Source organism: Stegostoma tigrinum, chromosome 28 (genome assembly GCF_030684315.1).
Source record: "Stegostoma tigrinum isolate sSteTig4 chromosome 28, sSteTig4.hap1, whole genome shotgun sequence".
In the NCBI taxonomy this organism is placed as follows: domain Eukaryota; kingdom Metazoa; phylum Chordata; class Chondrichthyes; order Orectolobiformes; family Stegostomatidae; genus Stegostoma; species Stegostoma tigrinum.
Window position 1 is genome coordinate 13,694,495 of NC_081381.1, and position 13,609 is coordinate 13,708,103.

Genomic DNA, 13,609 nt, shown 5'->3' on the forward strand with positions numbered 1-13,609 from the left:
CTGAAACCAAAGGTAAAGATAAGGGGGAGGTCAATGGAAACATTGGGTTGCTGTAACTTGGCCTTGATCTGGGAACGGAGTATTCACTGCATGTTATCTTCACAGCATGGCTGGGTGTAATGGCCACACCACTGTGTGTCTGTGTCAGAGGGTCATAGGCTCAAAGCACGCCTCAGAAATTTTATCGGGTCATTGAGAGTGCTACTTCAGTGCAGAGTTGAGGGAGTGCTGCACTGTTGGGTTTGCTGTCTTTTGCATTGATAAGATGTAAAAGATTTCATAATATTGTGTAAAGAGTGGGGGATTTCTTTCAATTTCCCATGCAATACTTAACCCTTAGTCAGTATCCCACACTGACAGATTGTCTGGTAACTTCCACATTGCTGTTTGCAAATTGGCTGCTGTCATTCCTATATTACAACAGTGGTTACACTCTGAAAGGTAATTCATTGGCTATAACGAGATTTGGGACAACCAGGGGTCTTGTAAAGCTCTATATAAATCCTAATTTCTTCTCTTTGTAAGGATGCCAGTCATTGAACAGGTCATGAAGTCTCAGGATATGGTCTGGGCTTGTGTCACCACCACCAGCAGGACAGCCTTGGGGTGTCTCACCATACAAGGCTTGTTTGGAACACAACTCCAGTGTGGAACATCTGAGTTCAATGACCTGTCCCCATTCTAGGTAGCTCCAGATCTTCTCTTAGCTTGTCCAACCTTTGATTATTTTGAGTAGATGTATAAATAAACCAAATTGGCTATTTTCACAGTAAACTAAACACCACAGTGTATCACAGTGTCTTGTGTGAAGTGGGTTTAATTTTCAGTGCTCAAACAAAGCTAAACTTGTGGCAGTGATAACGGTCCTCACACCTCCCCTTAAATAATCTCTGAATCATCACCACATCATTTTTATTTTGCATGCTAGCACAATCGATTTATTTCTTCCTTTAAGAATGTCTGGAGATGAACGATATGGAAAATGTGTTTTTCCAGTCTTAATATTCTATCAGTGCCAGTTTGGTTAGAAGGTTGTAAGTTTAAATTCCTCTAGACTGAGTTAAAACAGTTAACCATTCCAGCAAGTATGAAGAAATATCCCAGCATGACTCAAACAGAACGGCTTGCTCCCAGAATCTTGACCACTCATGTATTATATAACAAAACTGATAGGGATCTTGCAGCACAGTGGCAGTGTCCCTACCTTTGAGCCAATTCGCACCAGTCCCCAAAGTACATTGTGGCTTACCAGATAGTTTAGTTAAAATGACCATCATGAAACTGCCTATGTTAGCAATATGATCATGTTACACTGATATTAGCAGTCACACAGTGCTAAAACTGTAAAGATGCAACAGCCTGCACGAGAGAACTCTAATACTGCGACCTGTTATTGTGTCTAAAATCAATTAAGTGTATCCCCAATGCAAGAGTTAGGGCATTGCCATTAAATATGGCCACTGCGACCTGCTGTTCTGCCTGGTCAGATTGTAAATAGCTGGGGGGAGAATTTTGATGGAAATTGTTTTGGCAGTAAACTTGGTCAGATGACTTTTACACGACTTTCTTCATAGAACCATTCCAGCCAAGAGTACTTCTAATTCTCTGGCCCTGATGACCTGATTGTCAGTCATTTATTGTACACAGCCCATCCCTTGGCTGTGGGTTTAAACACAATGCTCCCAGAATGTACACAGGGTGCACCATGGGGATGTTGGTCACAAACAGAGCTCTAAATAAAAGAGAGAGGATTCTGAAGCGTCAGAAAATGGATAAGACAGTGAGCTTGATGTAGCACACAGGACAATGACAGTGCAGCTGAAGGAGAAGTACTGGGTAGAACTCCAAGTCTACTTCGAATCTACATGTTTGAGGTTTTGAAATGCCATTATTCAATAGTGAAAACTGTAGCATGAGTTCAAAAGTTCCTCAATTTGAGCGTAAAATCTAGCAATCTGTTGTGACCAACATATTTTCATGGAACTATGAATTCAAAAGTATGGCTCAACAAAAATTGCAGCACGATGGCTCAGTGGTTAGCACTGCAGCCTCACAGCGGCAGGGACCTGGGTTCAATTCCATCCTTGGGCGACTGTCTGTGTGGAGTTTGCATGTTCTACTTGTGTCTGTGCGGGGTTCCTCCCACAGATGTGCAGGCTAGGTGGATGGGCCATGCTAAATTGCCCGTTGTGTTCAGGGATGCATAGACGAGGTGGATTATCTGAAGGTTGGTATGGACTTGCTGGGCTGAAGGGCCTCTTTCCACACTGAAGGACTTCTATGAAATCCCTGAAACCTCCAGGCAGTCTAACCCACAAGAACAGCTACACCAGCTGAGGCTAATTTAATCAACTCATCCCCAGTGCAACAGAAACCAAGATGGATGAACCAGTGTTTTAAAGAACCTCATTGTAAACTGATTGTCATCAGTGTGCCTAAAGGTTAGGCAAAATATTTCAGGTATTTCACTGTACATTGGTTATGCATAATAATGAAATATTTACGTCTTCAACTGGTGAAAGGTAAATACAAGGTTTCATCATCATCATATTCAAGCAAGAGCCAGATACAATGTGCTCCCTGCGAGGAAGGAACATACACTGAGAAAGACAATTCCCTGAAAGAATGTCGCAAGTGTTATGGGCCTTGTACAGGTAAATGTTAAAGTACCTCCTTGAATCCTTCAGTAATTCTCCAGCTTTATATTTTCTTCCAGTTGCATGTAAGTTATTCAAATGCTCGTTTCCAGCAATCACTCAAGAACAATTCTGATTGCCCACCAGGGAAATTCCATATCAGTGGTCCTGGCTTCTGACCCCCCTTGTGTAGCTGATTCTAGAGCTACATTTCTGTGGGTGTTTCTGGGAGGTGGAATTGGTCTTTGGCCTCCAGATCACCGGTGTTCCTTTCTCTGGTTCCTTTTCTATGTTTCCTCTTGCCAATGAGCTCTCAAAGAATGGCCTCTCTTCATACAGGAGCTTTTGCTGATTCAGTTTCTTCTGAATGAGACTCTCCCATGTGTTGACATCTATTTTGTGTTTTTTGAGGGAAGCCTTCATTCAAATGTTAACATAGAACTTAGAACATAGAACATAGAACATTACAGCACAGCACAGGCCCTTCAGCCCTCGATGTTGTGCCGACCTGTCATACCGATCTCAAGCCCATCTAACCTACACTATTCCATGTACGTCCATATGCTTGTCCAATGACGACTTAAATGTACCTAAACTGGGCGAATCTGCTACCATTGCAGGCAAAGCGTTCCATTCCCTTACTACTCTCTGAGTAAAGAAACTACCTCTGACATCTGGCCTATATCTTTCACCCCTCAATTTAAAGCTATGCCCCCTCGTGCTTGCCGCCACCATCCTAGGAAAAAGCCTCTCCCTATCCACCATATCTAACCCTCTGATAATTTTATCTGTTTCAATTAAGCCACCTCTCAACCTTCTTCTCTCTAACAAAAACAGCCTCAAGTCCCTCAGCCTTTCCTCATAAGACCTTCCCTCCATACCAGGCAACATCCTAGTAAATCTACTCTGCACCCTTTCCAAAGCTTCCACATCCTTCTTATAATGCGGTGACCAGAACTGTACACAATACTCCAAGTGCGGCCGCTCCAGAGTTTTGTACAGCTTCACCATAACCTCTTGGTTCTGGAATTCGGTCCCTCTATTAATAAAAGCTAAAACACTGTACGCCTTCTTAATAGCCCTGTCAACCTCGGTGGCAACTTTCAAGGATCTGTGTACACGGACACCGAGATCTCTCTGCTCATCTACACTACTAAGAATCTTACCATTAGCCCAGTACTTTGCCTTCTGGTTACTCCTACCAAAGTGCATCACCTCACACTTGTCTGCATTAAACTCCATTTGCCACCTCTCAGCCCAGCTCTGCAGCTTATCTATGTCTCTCTGCAACCTACAGCATCCTTCATCACTATCCACAACTCCACCGACCTTAGTGTCGTCTGCAAATTTACTAACCCATCCTTCTACGCCCACATCCAGGTCATTTATAAAAATGACAAACAGCAGTGGACCCAACACCGACCCTTGCGGTACACCACTAGTAACGGGTCTCCAGGATGAACATTTCCCATCAACTACCACCCTCTGTTTTCTTTCAGCAAGCCAATTTCCGATCCAAACTGCTATATCTCCTACAATTCCATTCCTCCGCATTTTGTACAATAGCCTATTGTGGGGACCCTTATCAAACGCCTTGCTGAAATCCATATACACCACATCAACCGGTTTACTCTCATCTACCTGTTTGGTCACCTTCTCAAAGAACTCAATAAGGTTTGTGAGGCACGACCTTCCCTTCACAAAACCGTGCTGACTATCCCTAATCAATTTATTCTTTTCTAGATGGTTATAAATCCTATCCCTTATAACCTTTTCCAACACTTTACCAACAACTGAGGTAAGGCTCACTGGTCTATAATTACCAGGGTTGTCTCTACTCCCCTTCTTGAACAGGGGAACCATATTTGCTATCCTCCAGTCATCTGGCACTATTCCTATAGACAATGACAAGTTAAAGATCAATGCCAAAGGCTTGGCAATCTCCTCCCTGGCTTCCCAGAGGATCCGAGGATAAATCCCATCCGGCCCAGGGGACTTATCTATCCTCACCTTCTGAAGGATTTCTAATACCTCTTCTGTGTGAATCTCAATCCCACCTAGTCTAGTAGCCTGTATCTCAGTATTCTCCTCGACAACATTGTCGTTTTCTAGAGTGAATACTGTTGAAAAATATTCATTTAGCGCTTCCCCTAGCTCATCTGACTCTACACACAACTTCCCACTACTATTCTTGATTGGGCCTAATCTTACTTTCGTCATTCTTTTATTCCTTAAAAACCTTATAGAAAGCCTTAAGGTTTACCCTGATCCTATTGCCAACAACTTCTCATGTCTCCTGCTGGCTCTTCTGAGCTCCCTCTTTAGGTCTTTCCGGGCTACCTCGTAGCCCTCAAGTGCCCTTACTGAGCCTTCACATCTCATCCTAACATAAGCCTTCTTCTTCCTCTTGACCAGAGATTCCACCTCCTTCATAAACCATGGCTCCCGCACTCTACAGCTTCCTCCCTGCCTGACAGGTACATATTTATCTAGGACACACAGGAGCTTTTCCTTGAATAAGCTCCACATTTCTAATGTGCCCATCCCCTGCAGTTTCCTTCCCCATTCCCTGCTCCCTAAATCTTGCCTAATCTCATCGTAATTGCTTTTCCTCCAGCTATAACTCTTGCCCAGCGGTATACACCTATCCCTTTCCATCACTAAAGTAAACATAACAGAATTGTGATCGCTATCACCAAAGTGCTCACCCACTTCGAAATCTAACACCTGGCCGGGCTCATTACCCAGTACCAAATCTAATGTGGCTTCGCCCCTTTTTGGCCTATCTACATACTGTGTCAGGAAGCCCTCCTGCACACTCTGGACAAAAACTGACCCATCTATAGTACTCGAACTATAGTGTTCCCAGTCAATATTTGGAAAGTTGAAGTCCCCCATGACAACTACCCTGTCTCCCTCACTCCTATCGAGAATCATCTTTGCTATCCTTTCCTCTACATCTCTGGAACTATTCAGAGGCCTATAGAAAACTCTCAACAGGGTGACCGCTCCTTTCCTGTTTCTAACCTCAGCCCATACTACCTCAGTTGACGAGTCCCCAAACATCCTTTCTGCAACGGTAATACTGTCTTTGACCAACAATGCCACACCTCCACCCCTTTTACCATCTTCTCTGTTCTTACTGAAACATCTAGATCCCGGAACCTGCAACAACCATTCCTGACCCTGCTCTATCCATGTCTCTGAAATGGCCACAACATCGGAGTCCCAGGTACTAACCCATGCTGCAAGTTCACCCACCTTATTCCGGATGCTCCTGGCGTTGAAGTAGACACACTTCAAACCAACTTCTTGCTTGCCGGTGCCATCTTGCTTCCCTGAAACTTTATTTTGGACCACCCTACTCTCAACATTTTCTATAGTCGAACTACAATTTTGATGCCCATCCCCCTGCTGAATTAGTTTAAATCCACCCGAATAGCCTTAGCAAACCTCCCCCCCAGGATATTGGTACCCCTCTGGTTCAGGTGAAGACCATCTTGCTTGTAGAGGTCCCACCTAACCCAGAAAGAGCCCCAGCTATCCAAAAATCCAAAACCCTCCTTCCTGCACCATCCCTGTAGCCACGTGTTCAACTCCTCTCTCTCCCTATTCCTCGCCTCACTAGCACGTGGCACGGGCAACAAACCAGAGACAACAACTCTGTTCGTCCTAGCTCTCAGCTTCCATCCTAGCTCCCTGAATTTCTGCCTTAAATCCCCATCTCTCTTCCTACCTATGTCGTTGGTGACAATGTGGACGACAACTTGGGGCTGCTCCCCCTCCCCCTTAAGGATCCCAAAAACACGATCAGAGACATCACGCACCCAGGCACCTGGGAGGCAACACACCAACATGGTAAACTCTTCCTACAGCTAAGCTGTGCCAATACAGAAGATCAATACCTATACTGCATTGATACAAGCAAAGTTAAACCAAATTCGTTTACAGGTAAATTAGATTGTTTGTTGGAAAACAGGGATGTTTTGGTGTTCTGGGAGGGAAACCTCCTAGCGGAGGATTTCCTCCCCCGCCCTTCCTCGTCCATCGATCATGAACTTATGAGGAAACAGAGGTCATGAGGCGATCAGTGAAGGAAAGGTGCAATATTTCATCTGGAGGCCAATAATATTAAGAATTTCCAAAATAACATCGAATGATGAGATTTGCAGAAAATACATGAAAACAGAGAAGAAGTGCAAATCAATCATGATCTAATTTGTGGGCAAAGTAGGGTTGGAAAAGTTGCAGAGTGTTGTCCTATTCCTTACAGTAGCTCAGTGGTTAGCACTGCTGCCTCACAGTGCCAGGAATTTGGGCTCGATTCCAGACTTGGGTGACTGTCTGTGTGGAGTTTGCACATTCTCCGTGTGTCCGTGTGGGTTTCCTCCAAGTGCTCCAGGTCCTCCCAGAGTCCAAAGACTTGCAGGTTAAGTGGATTAACCGTGGGGAATGCAGGGTTAAAGCCTTCATAGTTTGGACTTATGGCTAGAGCTGCACATTGTCCTTCCAAAAATGTAATCATTTTGGTGTTCCATGTGACAGTTAGATATTAGATTTTTATCAATGTTCATCGCTGCTCATGCAAACACAATTTTACTTTGTCTTCGCAGGTAACAGTATTGAGACTGTTCAGTGCACTCCTACAACAAATCGCAAATGCGAATGTGATTCCCATTATTATTGTATTACTGATGACCCAGCTAAGTGTGAACATTGTAAGGAGTGTGGTGATAAGAAGCCAATGCTATCAGGTATGGACCAACATCCTGAATGTTCTTTCTCCTCTTGTCCTGATTGTAGCTGTGGCTGGGCTCATTTTTCCGGGCTAACTATGGAGCTAATATTGTGTGAGGTCCAAGACTCCTCACAGAAATTGACCTGGACTAGCCATATAAATACAGTGGCTACGAGAGCAGATCAGAAGCTGGGAATACAACAGGCACTAACGCAACTCCTGACTTCTCAAAGCCTATCCACCAACTGCAAGGCACAAATCAGGAGTGCGATGCAATACTCCACACTTATCTGGATGGGTTCAGCTCCATCAACACTCGATAAGCTTGACACCATCCAGGACAAAGCAGCCCACTTGATTTGCACTACATCCGCAGGCATTCACTCCCTCCACCACCGACACTCAGTAGCAGCAGTGTGTATCGTCTACAAGATGCACTGCAGAAATTCACCAAATATCCTCAGGCAGCACCTTCCAAACCCACGACCTCTTCCATTTAGTAGGACAAGGGCAGCAGACACATGGCAAGTTCCCTTCAAGCCACTCGCCATGCTGACTTGGAAATCTATCGCCATTCTTTCGGTGTCACTGCGTCAAAATTCTGGAATTCCCCCTCAAGTCGCATTGTGGGCCCACCTACACCAAATAGACTGCAGTGGTACAAGAAGGCAGCTCAGCACCACCTTCTCCACACCCCACAAAAGAATTTTAAAAAACCCCTTCCGTGAAAACCTTTTAATTGAGGGTTTTAATTAAAATGTCAAATAAATGTAACTTGAAGTGTACAAACTTGCAGTCTCTGTTGGTCGTTAAATTAACGATCTTATCAGTTTTATTGTGCAAACAATAAAAAGCATCCTGTTACGATAAAATCAATTTCAATAAATAGCGCTCTCATAATGGAAACACTGGTCAGAATCTTATAGTGGCCTGATCAAGATGAGACTGAGTTCTGACCGAAATGTGTCAGAATTCTAGGAGTAGCCCTGAGTAGGCTTTCTCGATGTCAGAACATCTCACTACATCTTTTAATCTTTCCCAACATTAAGGCGAGATTCTCACAATGTAGTAGTGAATTGTTTATATTGGGGAATTATTGTTTGTTGCTGCTTGGTGTAGGTGGGGAGATGTCCCAAGTGAGTGACTGGGCAGCACCGAGGGTCTACGGGGTTAGTTGTGGGTGGGTGAGACTGAGGGGTGGGGTTGGATAGTGGTCCAGGTGATACTGAGAGTGGTAGGGCATGAGCCTTCTTGGGAGGTGGGTGCAGAGAGAGAGAGAGAGAGGGTGAGGGTGAGGGTGAGTATTGGTGCCGGGCTCTTCTCCATGTGCCGAGACAGCTTTGACCCAGGTGACAACCTGAGACCAGGCCGGGCAGGGTGTGGTGTCATGGCCTTCTCTCCTGGCCCTTGGGGGTAGAGGAAGTCATGTCCAGCAGGGCATCCAGTTCCCTGCCCACAAAGCAGGGGAGATCACCTCCCCCTGACTGCCATGATGGGGGCAAATATCAGGCACCATGCTCAGGACTGAGTGCAATTGTCTGGGTGCACAAAGGGATTTTAAAGATGGTGCCAGTGTCTGGTCCATTCTGGGATATCCCAGCAGGAGCGAGTAGCTCTGGATAGGTTGAATGGTGGAATGGGGCAGAATCAGAGAAAGGGCTGGCAGAGGGATGGGGTCTGTAATTAATGAGGAGACCTCTGGTAAGATACAGCGAGAAATCTTGCCAGGCCTTGTGGAGAGAAGCCCTCAATGAAATTTGACAAAACTGACAGTTAGCCAAAAGGAAGGAAAGGATTTAGCCCAATAATTTTAGCCAATCAATGGTGTTAGTGTGGAAGGTGAGTTCTTGAGGGACATATGTGACACATTATTTTGCAAAGGGATGAAATGCTGTAATCAACGAAGGATCAAACACAGTCAAGTCCATCTTTTTATTGCCAGAGAGACAAACAAACACTTTTCTCAAAGTGTGGCTCCACTCTTCAGGTATTGGGAAATACCAATCTCTAACCAGGGAAGGGTGCAGTCTGCAGTGGGAGGATGGAGATGCTTTGATGGGACTGAACGGACAGGGTGCATGGTGTCTGCTTGACCCACACTAGAGTGAAGCGGAGGGGCTTAGGAGGACAGAGAGGAGGGGGAGAAGGGGCAAGGCAAAGTGGGGAGCCAGGCAGTAAGATGAGGGTGGATGGAAAGAAGGGTTGTCAACATATTATTCTTGTTCAAAGGTACAAAACATCTTGTTTATCATTCAATACTGCTTAGATAAAGAAGATTATTATAAAAGGACATGCCAACCTTGTCCTCCAGGAACTTTTCTGAATACCACACAGAAACTGAAATGTCAGCCTCACACCAAGTAAGTCATTCTGTTAAACTCCGTGTTTTATTTCCTCGGCAGTTAATGAAAAATATTTTCGATATGGGGGCTTTATCGTCAAAATCTCCATAAAACTCAGTTGACTGTGATTATTTTTGATGTTTAGTGCACCTGATTAACTCTTGGGAAGTATTGAAATTAGCGTGGATTTAGAATTGCAAGTGCACGGATCTAGACTTTTGAGGATTGATATAAATTTGTCCTTGAGTCTCATAAATGAGTTATATATAAGGTTTGCTGAGGTATGCTGGTAGATAGTGTCGATGGGAGAAGAAAGTTTCAAACAGATGTTGATAGATGAAGTGATTAGACAAACTTGTGGCAGATTATGTCCATGGTTTGGGGTTGGAATGAAAATGGAAGGGTGTTGACTATCCTTGTTCACTCAGTCATTTATCTCTGGCTTGGTTTCTCAATGCTCTCTTGCAAAACTTTGTTTCCCTCCTCTGTCAGTAATCTGGTTATGCAGTATGCTGAAGTAACGCCAGCTCTTTATTCACACTGGATTCCTAACTACACTCCTGGTTGGAACCAGGTCTCTCCAGGTTCAGAGTGTTGCTTCCCTCCAGCTCAGACTGTTCTATTTATGTCACGCTAATGTCATCAGTTACCAGTTTAATGTGAGGAAGCATGAGATCATCCAACTTAGACCTAAAAAAGATAACTGAAACCACGTTTCTGTAAACAAGCATCTCAAAAAGTCAGTGTACAGGATCAAAAAGGTAATTTGAAAGGCTGACAGGGTGCAGACCTTTATTTAAGGTGAGTTTGAAGAGAAGTTAATGGATAGCAAGTTGTAATTTAATGATACTCTGGCTGGCTGGCTCCATCTGAAGTATTGTGTTCAAACAGACACTGCACCCTAGGAAGGATAGTTTGGCTTTACTGGGAATTCAGTGTAGATTAACCAGGATCAACATGGGCATAAAGGTTAAATGATCACGTCGGGCTACAGATACTAAGTTGTCTCGCCTTGAATTTCAAAGGTGTAAGGGGTGATCTAGATGGAATGATTCAAATGATAAAGGAGTGGGATAAATAGACAGCAATGACTGGTGGACCAGATGGAAACCAAGAGCAAAGGGGAATCATCTCAAAATTAACAGTGCAGTAAGAGCAAAAACTAGTCCTTCACTCAGAGGAAACAAGGCACAGTCAAGTCTTGTCTAATTCAATGGCAATCCTGGTTTGAATGATCCACTGCCGTCCCAGTGTTCATCTGCACAGCCTGCATTAGCCTTTGCAGTTCTCCCTGATGTTATGCTCCAAAGGGCACCTGGTATGGCAGGCATTTGGGTATAAATTACTCTTTGAATTGTTACTAGATCTCCATTATTCCATGAGCTAAATTCCTAGGAGTGATACAAAATATAGTTTACATATCAAAATGGACACCTTTGCAAAATGAAAGGCTATAAAATATTTCAGTACCTTGTAAGAATTGGCTAACTGACAAATATCTTATACAGTTGTACAGACTTGGGAAAAATGCTTCACACTAAAGGTAACAGCACAGCTGACAATTACTGTGTTGAATTGCTATCAACAAGAGGAGGTAAGCATCAAGTGTACTGTTTTTGTGGATCAGATTTTAACTTTGCGTTAGTTAAATTTTAATTTTGTCCTCTATCATTCCTATATTCATTTTGTTCCTGACTAAATGGACAGGTTTAGCAGGATAAGATGGGGAAAAATTTATTGAAGTCTCTGGTATGGGATTGCTGCCATTTTTAAAATTTCTGTCTTCCTTTTATTTGTAAACAAGAAATTTAAGAGTCACTTTTGTGATATGAAATATTGAATGGAATGGAAGTTTAATTGGGCTTTGTTTGTAGTCTAGCTGATAAAAGCACCTTCCGATGTAGCATCAATTATAGCATCATAGATTGTGCTTCATTTGTGGACTGAGGTTCACTGACCTTCAACCCTGATGCTGAAAGAATGTTGGCTTAAGTCCCACTCCATAGACTGGGGGACATAACCTAGGCTGACACTCCTGTGCAGTACTTAGGGAGTGTTGTGGTGTTGGAGGTGCCACCTTTCAGATGAGATGGCAAACTGAGGCTATGTCCACCTTGTAACAGATCCCACATCTGAGCCAGAGAAAGAGAATTCTCCCAGTGCCCTATTCCTTAAATGGCAATGAGAACAAATAATCTGGCCATTTAGGTCATTGTAATTTGCGTATCCTTGGTGCTTGCCACTGGGGTGACCTGGTTAGCAATGGTTAGCACTGCTGCGTCACATTGCCAGCACCCAGATTCAATTCCATCCTCGGGTGACTGTGTGGGGTTTGCACGTTCTCGCTGTGTCGGTGTGGGTTTCCTCCCACAGTCCAAAGATGTGCATGTTAGGGTGGATTAAAAATGCTAAATATCCCAAAGAGTTACAGGGATAGGGTTATGGCTGGGTTTGGGTGGAATACTGTTCAGAGAGTTGGTGTGGACTCGATGGGCGAAGTGGCCTGCTTTGTAGAGATTCTATGATTCTATAACTGCAATGTTTCCCACATGAATTGATGACTAAACTTCAGAAGTATTTCACTGTAAAGTACTTTGGGATGCCAGATAAGTGCAAATCTTACTTAAAATCGACTATAAGTTTGGCTACAAAAGAAGAATATGGAATAGCATAAAGTTCAATGTTGTTTGTTAATCTTTTCAAAAAAATTTCTTGACACAGGAAATGTCTCCTGCATCACTAAAAATGACAAGAAATGCCAATGCCCCCTTGGGTATTACTGTGCAGTCTGCGGAGATGGGAAAAATCTTCCTTTAGGTATTTTTCACCTCACTCCACTTTTTATATTCACAGATATCAATAGTTTTTCCTGTTGTTCTATAGAAGGTTAATGATTTTATCATTGCCAGTCAATGAGCAAACAGTAAATGGTAATGAGGATTTTACCAGGGAGCCATTCAAATCTGAGAGTTTTTAACCAGCTTAACCAATTCTTTATTGTGTGATCTTTCTCCTTCTAAAATGAAAATTCCAGTTCTGTGCATCCATTTCTTATATTCCCAAGTTAACATAAAAGTTATCCAGCCTTCTTCTCTATCTTAGATAATGGGAACTGCAGATGCTGGAGAATCCAAGATAACAAAGTGGAGCTGGATGAACACAGCAGGCCCAGCAGCATCTCAGGAGCACAAAAGCTGACGTTTCGGGCCTAGACCCTTCATCAGAGAGGGGGATGGGGAGAGGGAACTGGAATAAATAGGGAGAGAGGTGGAGGCGGACCGAAGATGGAGAGAAAAGAAGATAGGTGGAGAGGAGAGTATAGGTGGGGAGGTGGGGAGGGGATAGGTCAGTCCAGGGAAGACGGACAGGTATGTGGCTGTGGTACTTGGTTTTCCTCAGGACATGGTCGAGCAGTTTCAAGGCTGAAGAGATTACAAGAAAATTGCAGTGGGAGAGAGATTCCCTGAGGTTGGTCCGGAGGGAGGAGGGTAACTTCTTCAGGTTAGGCATCCCTGGAAGAGGCTTCGCAGTGAGGTTAAAATATACTCTCCTCTCCACCTATCTTCTTTTCTCTCCATCTTTGGTCTGCCTCCCCCTCTCTCCCTATTTATTCCAGAACCCTCACCCCATCCCCCTCTCTGATGAAGGGTCTAGGCCCGAAACGTCAGCTTTTGTGCTCCTGAGATGCTGCTTGGCCTGCTGTGTTCATCCAGCCTCACGTTTTATTATCTTCTTCTCTATCTTGTCATTTTCTCACTCTCTTTACTTTTTGCCCTGTTATTGGAAGCAATTCTTGTCTTTCTGATCCGAACAGATTCCCCATCATTTCATGCCGTGTCTAAAAATCAGCAATTGAGGCTGTGCACCTGGTTTGCGTGACATTGCCCTTCGGA

The 13,609-nt window shown here is 43.9% G+C and overlaps 1 protein-coding gene across 1 annotated transcript in view; it reads left to right on the forward strand.

Moving 5' to 3' along the window:
- LOC125466523 (uncharacterized) overlaps positions 1-13,609 on the forward strand; it is a 60,879-nt gene that overhangs the window by 28,276 nt on the left and 18,994 nt on the right. Inside the window, exons 3-7 of the mRNA XM_059638098.1 lie at positions 2,523-2,654; positions 7,250-7,390; positions 9,641-9,734; positions 11,225-11,310; positions 12,438-12,533. Coding sequence (XP_059494081.1) covers positions 2,523-2,654; positions 7,250-7,390; positions 9,641-9,734; positions 11,225-11,310; positions 12,438-12,533 — 549 coding nt within the window. The remainder of the gene's footprint in view (positions 1-2,522; positions 2,655-7,249; positions 7,391-9,640; positions 9,735-11,224; positions 11,311-12,437; positions 12,534-13,609) is intronic.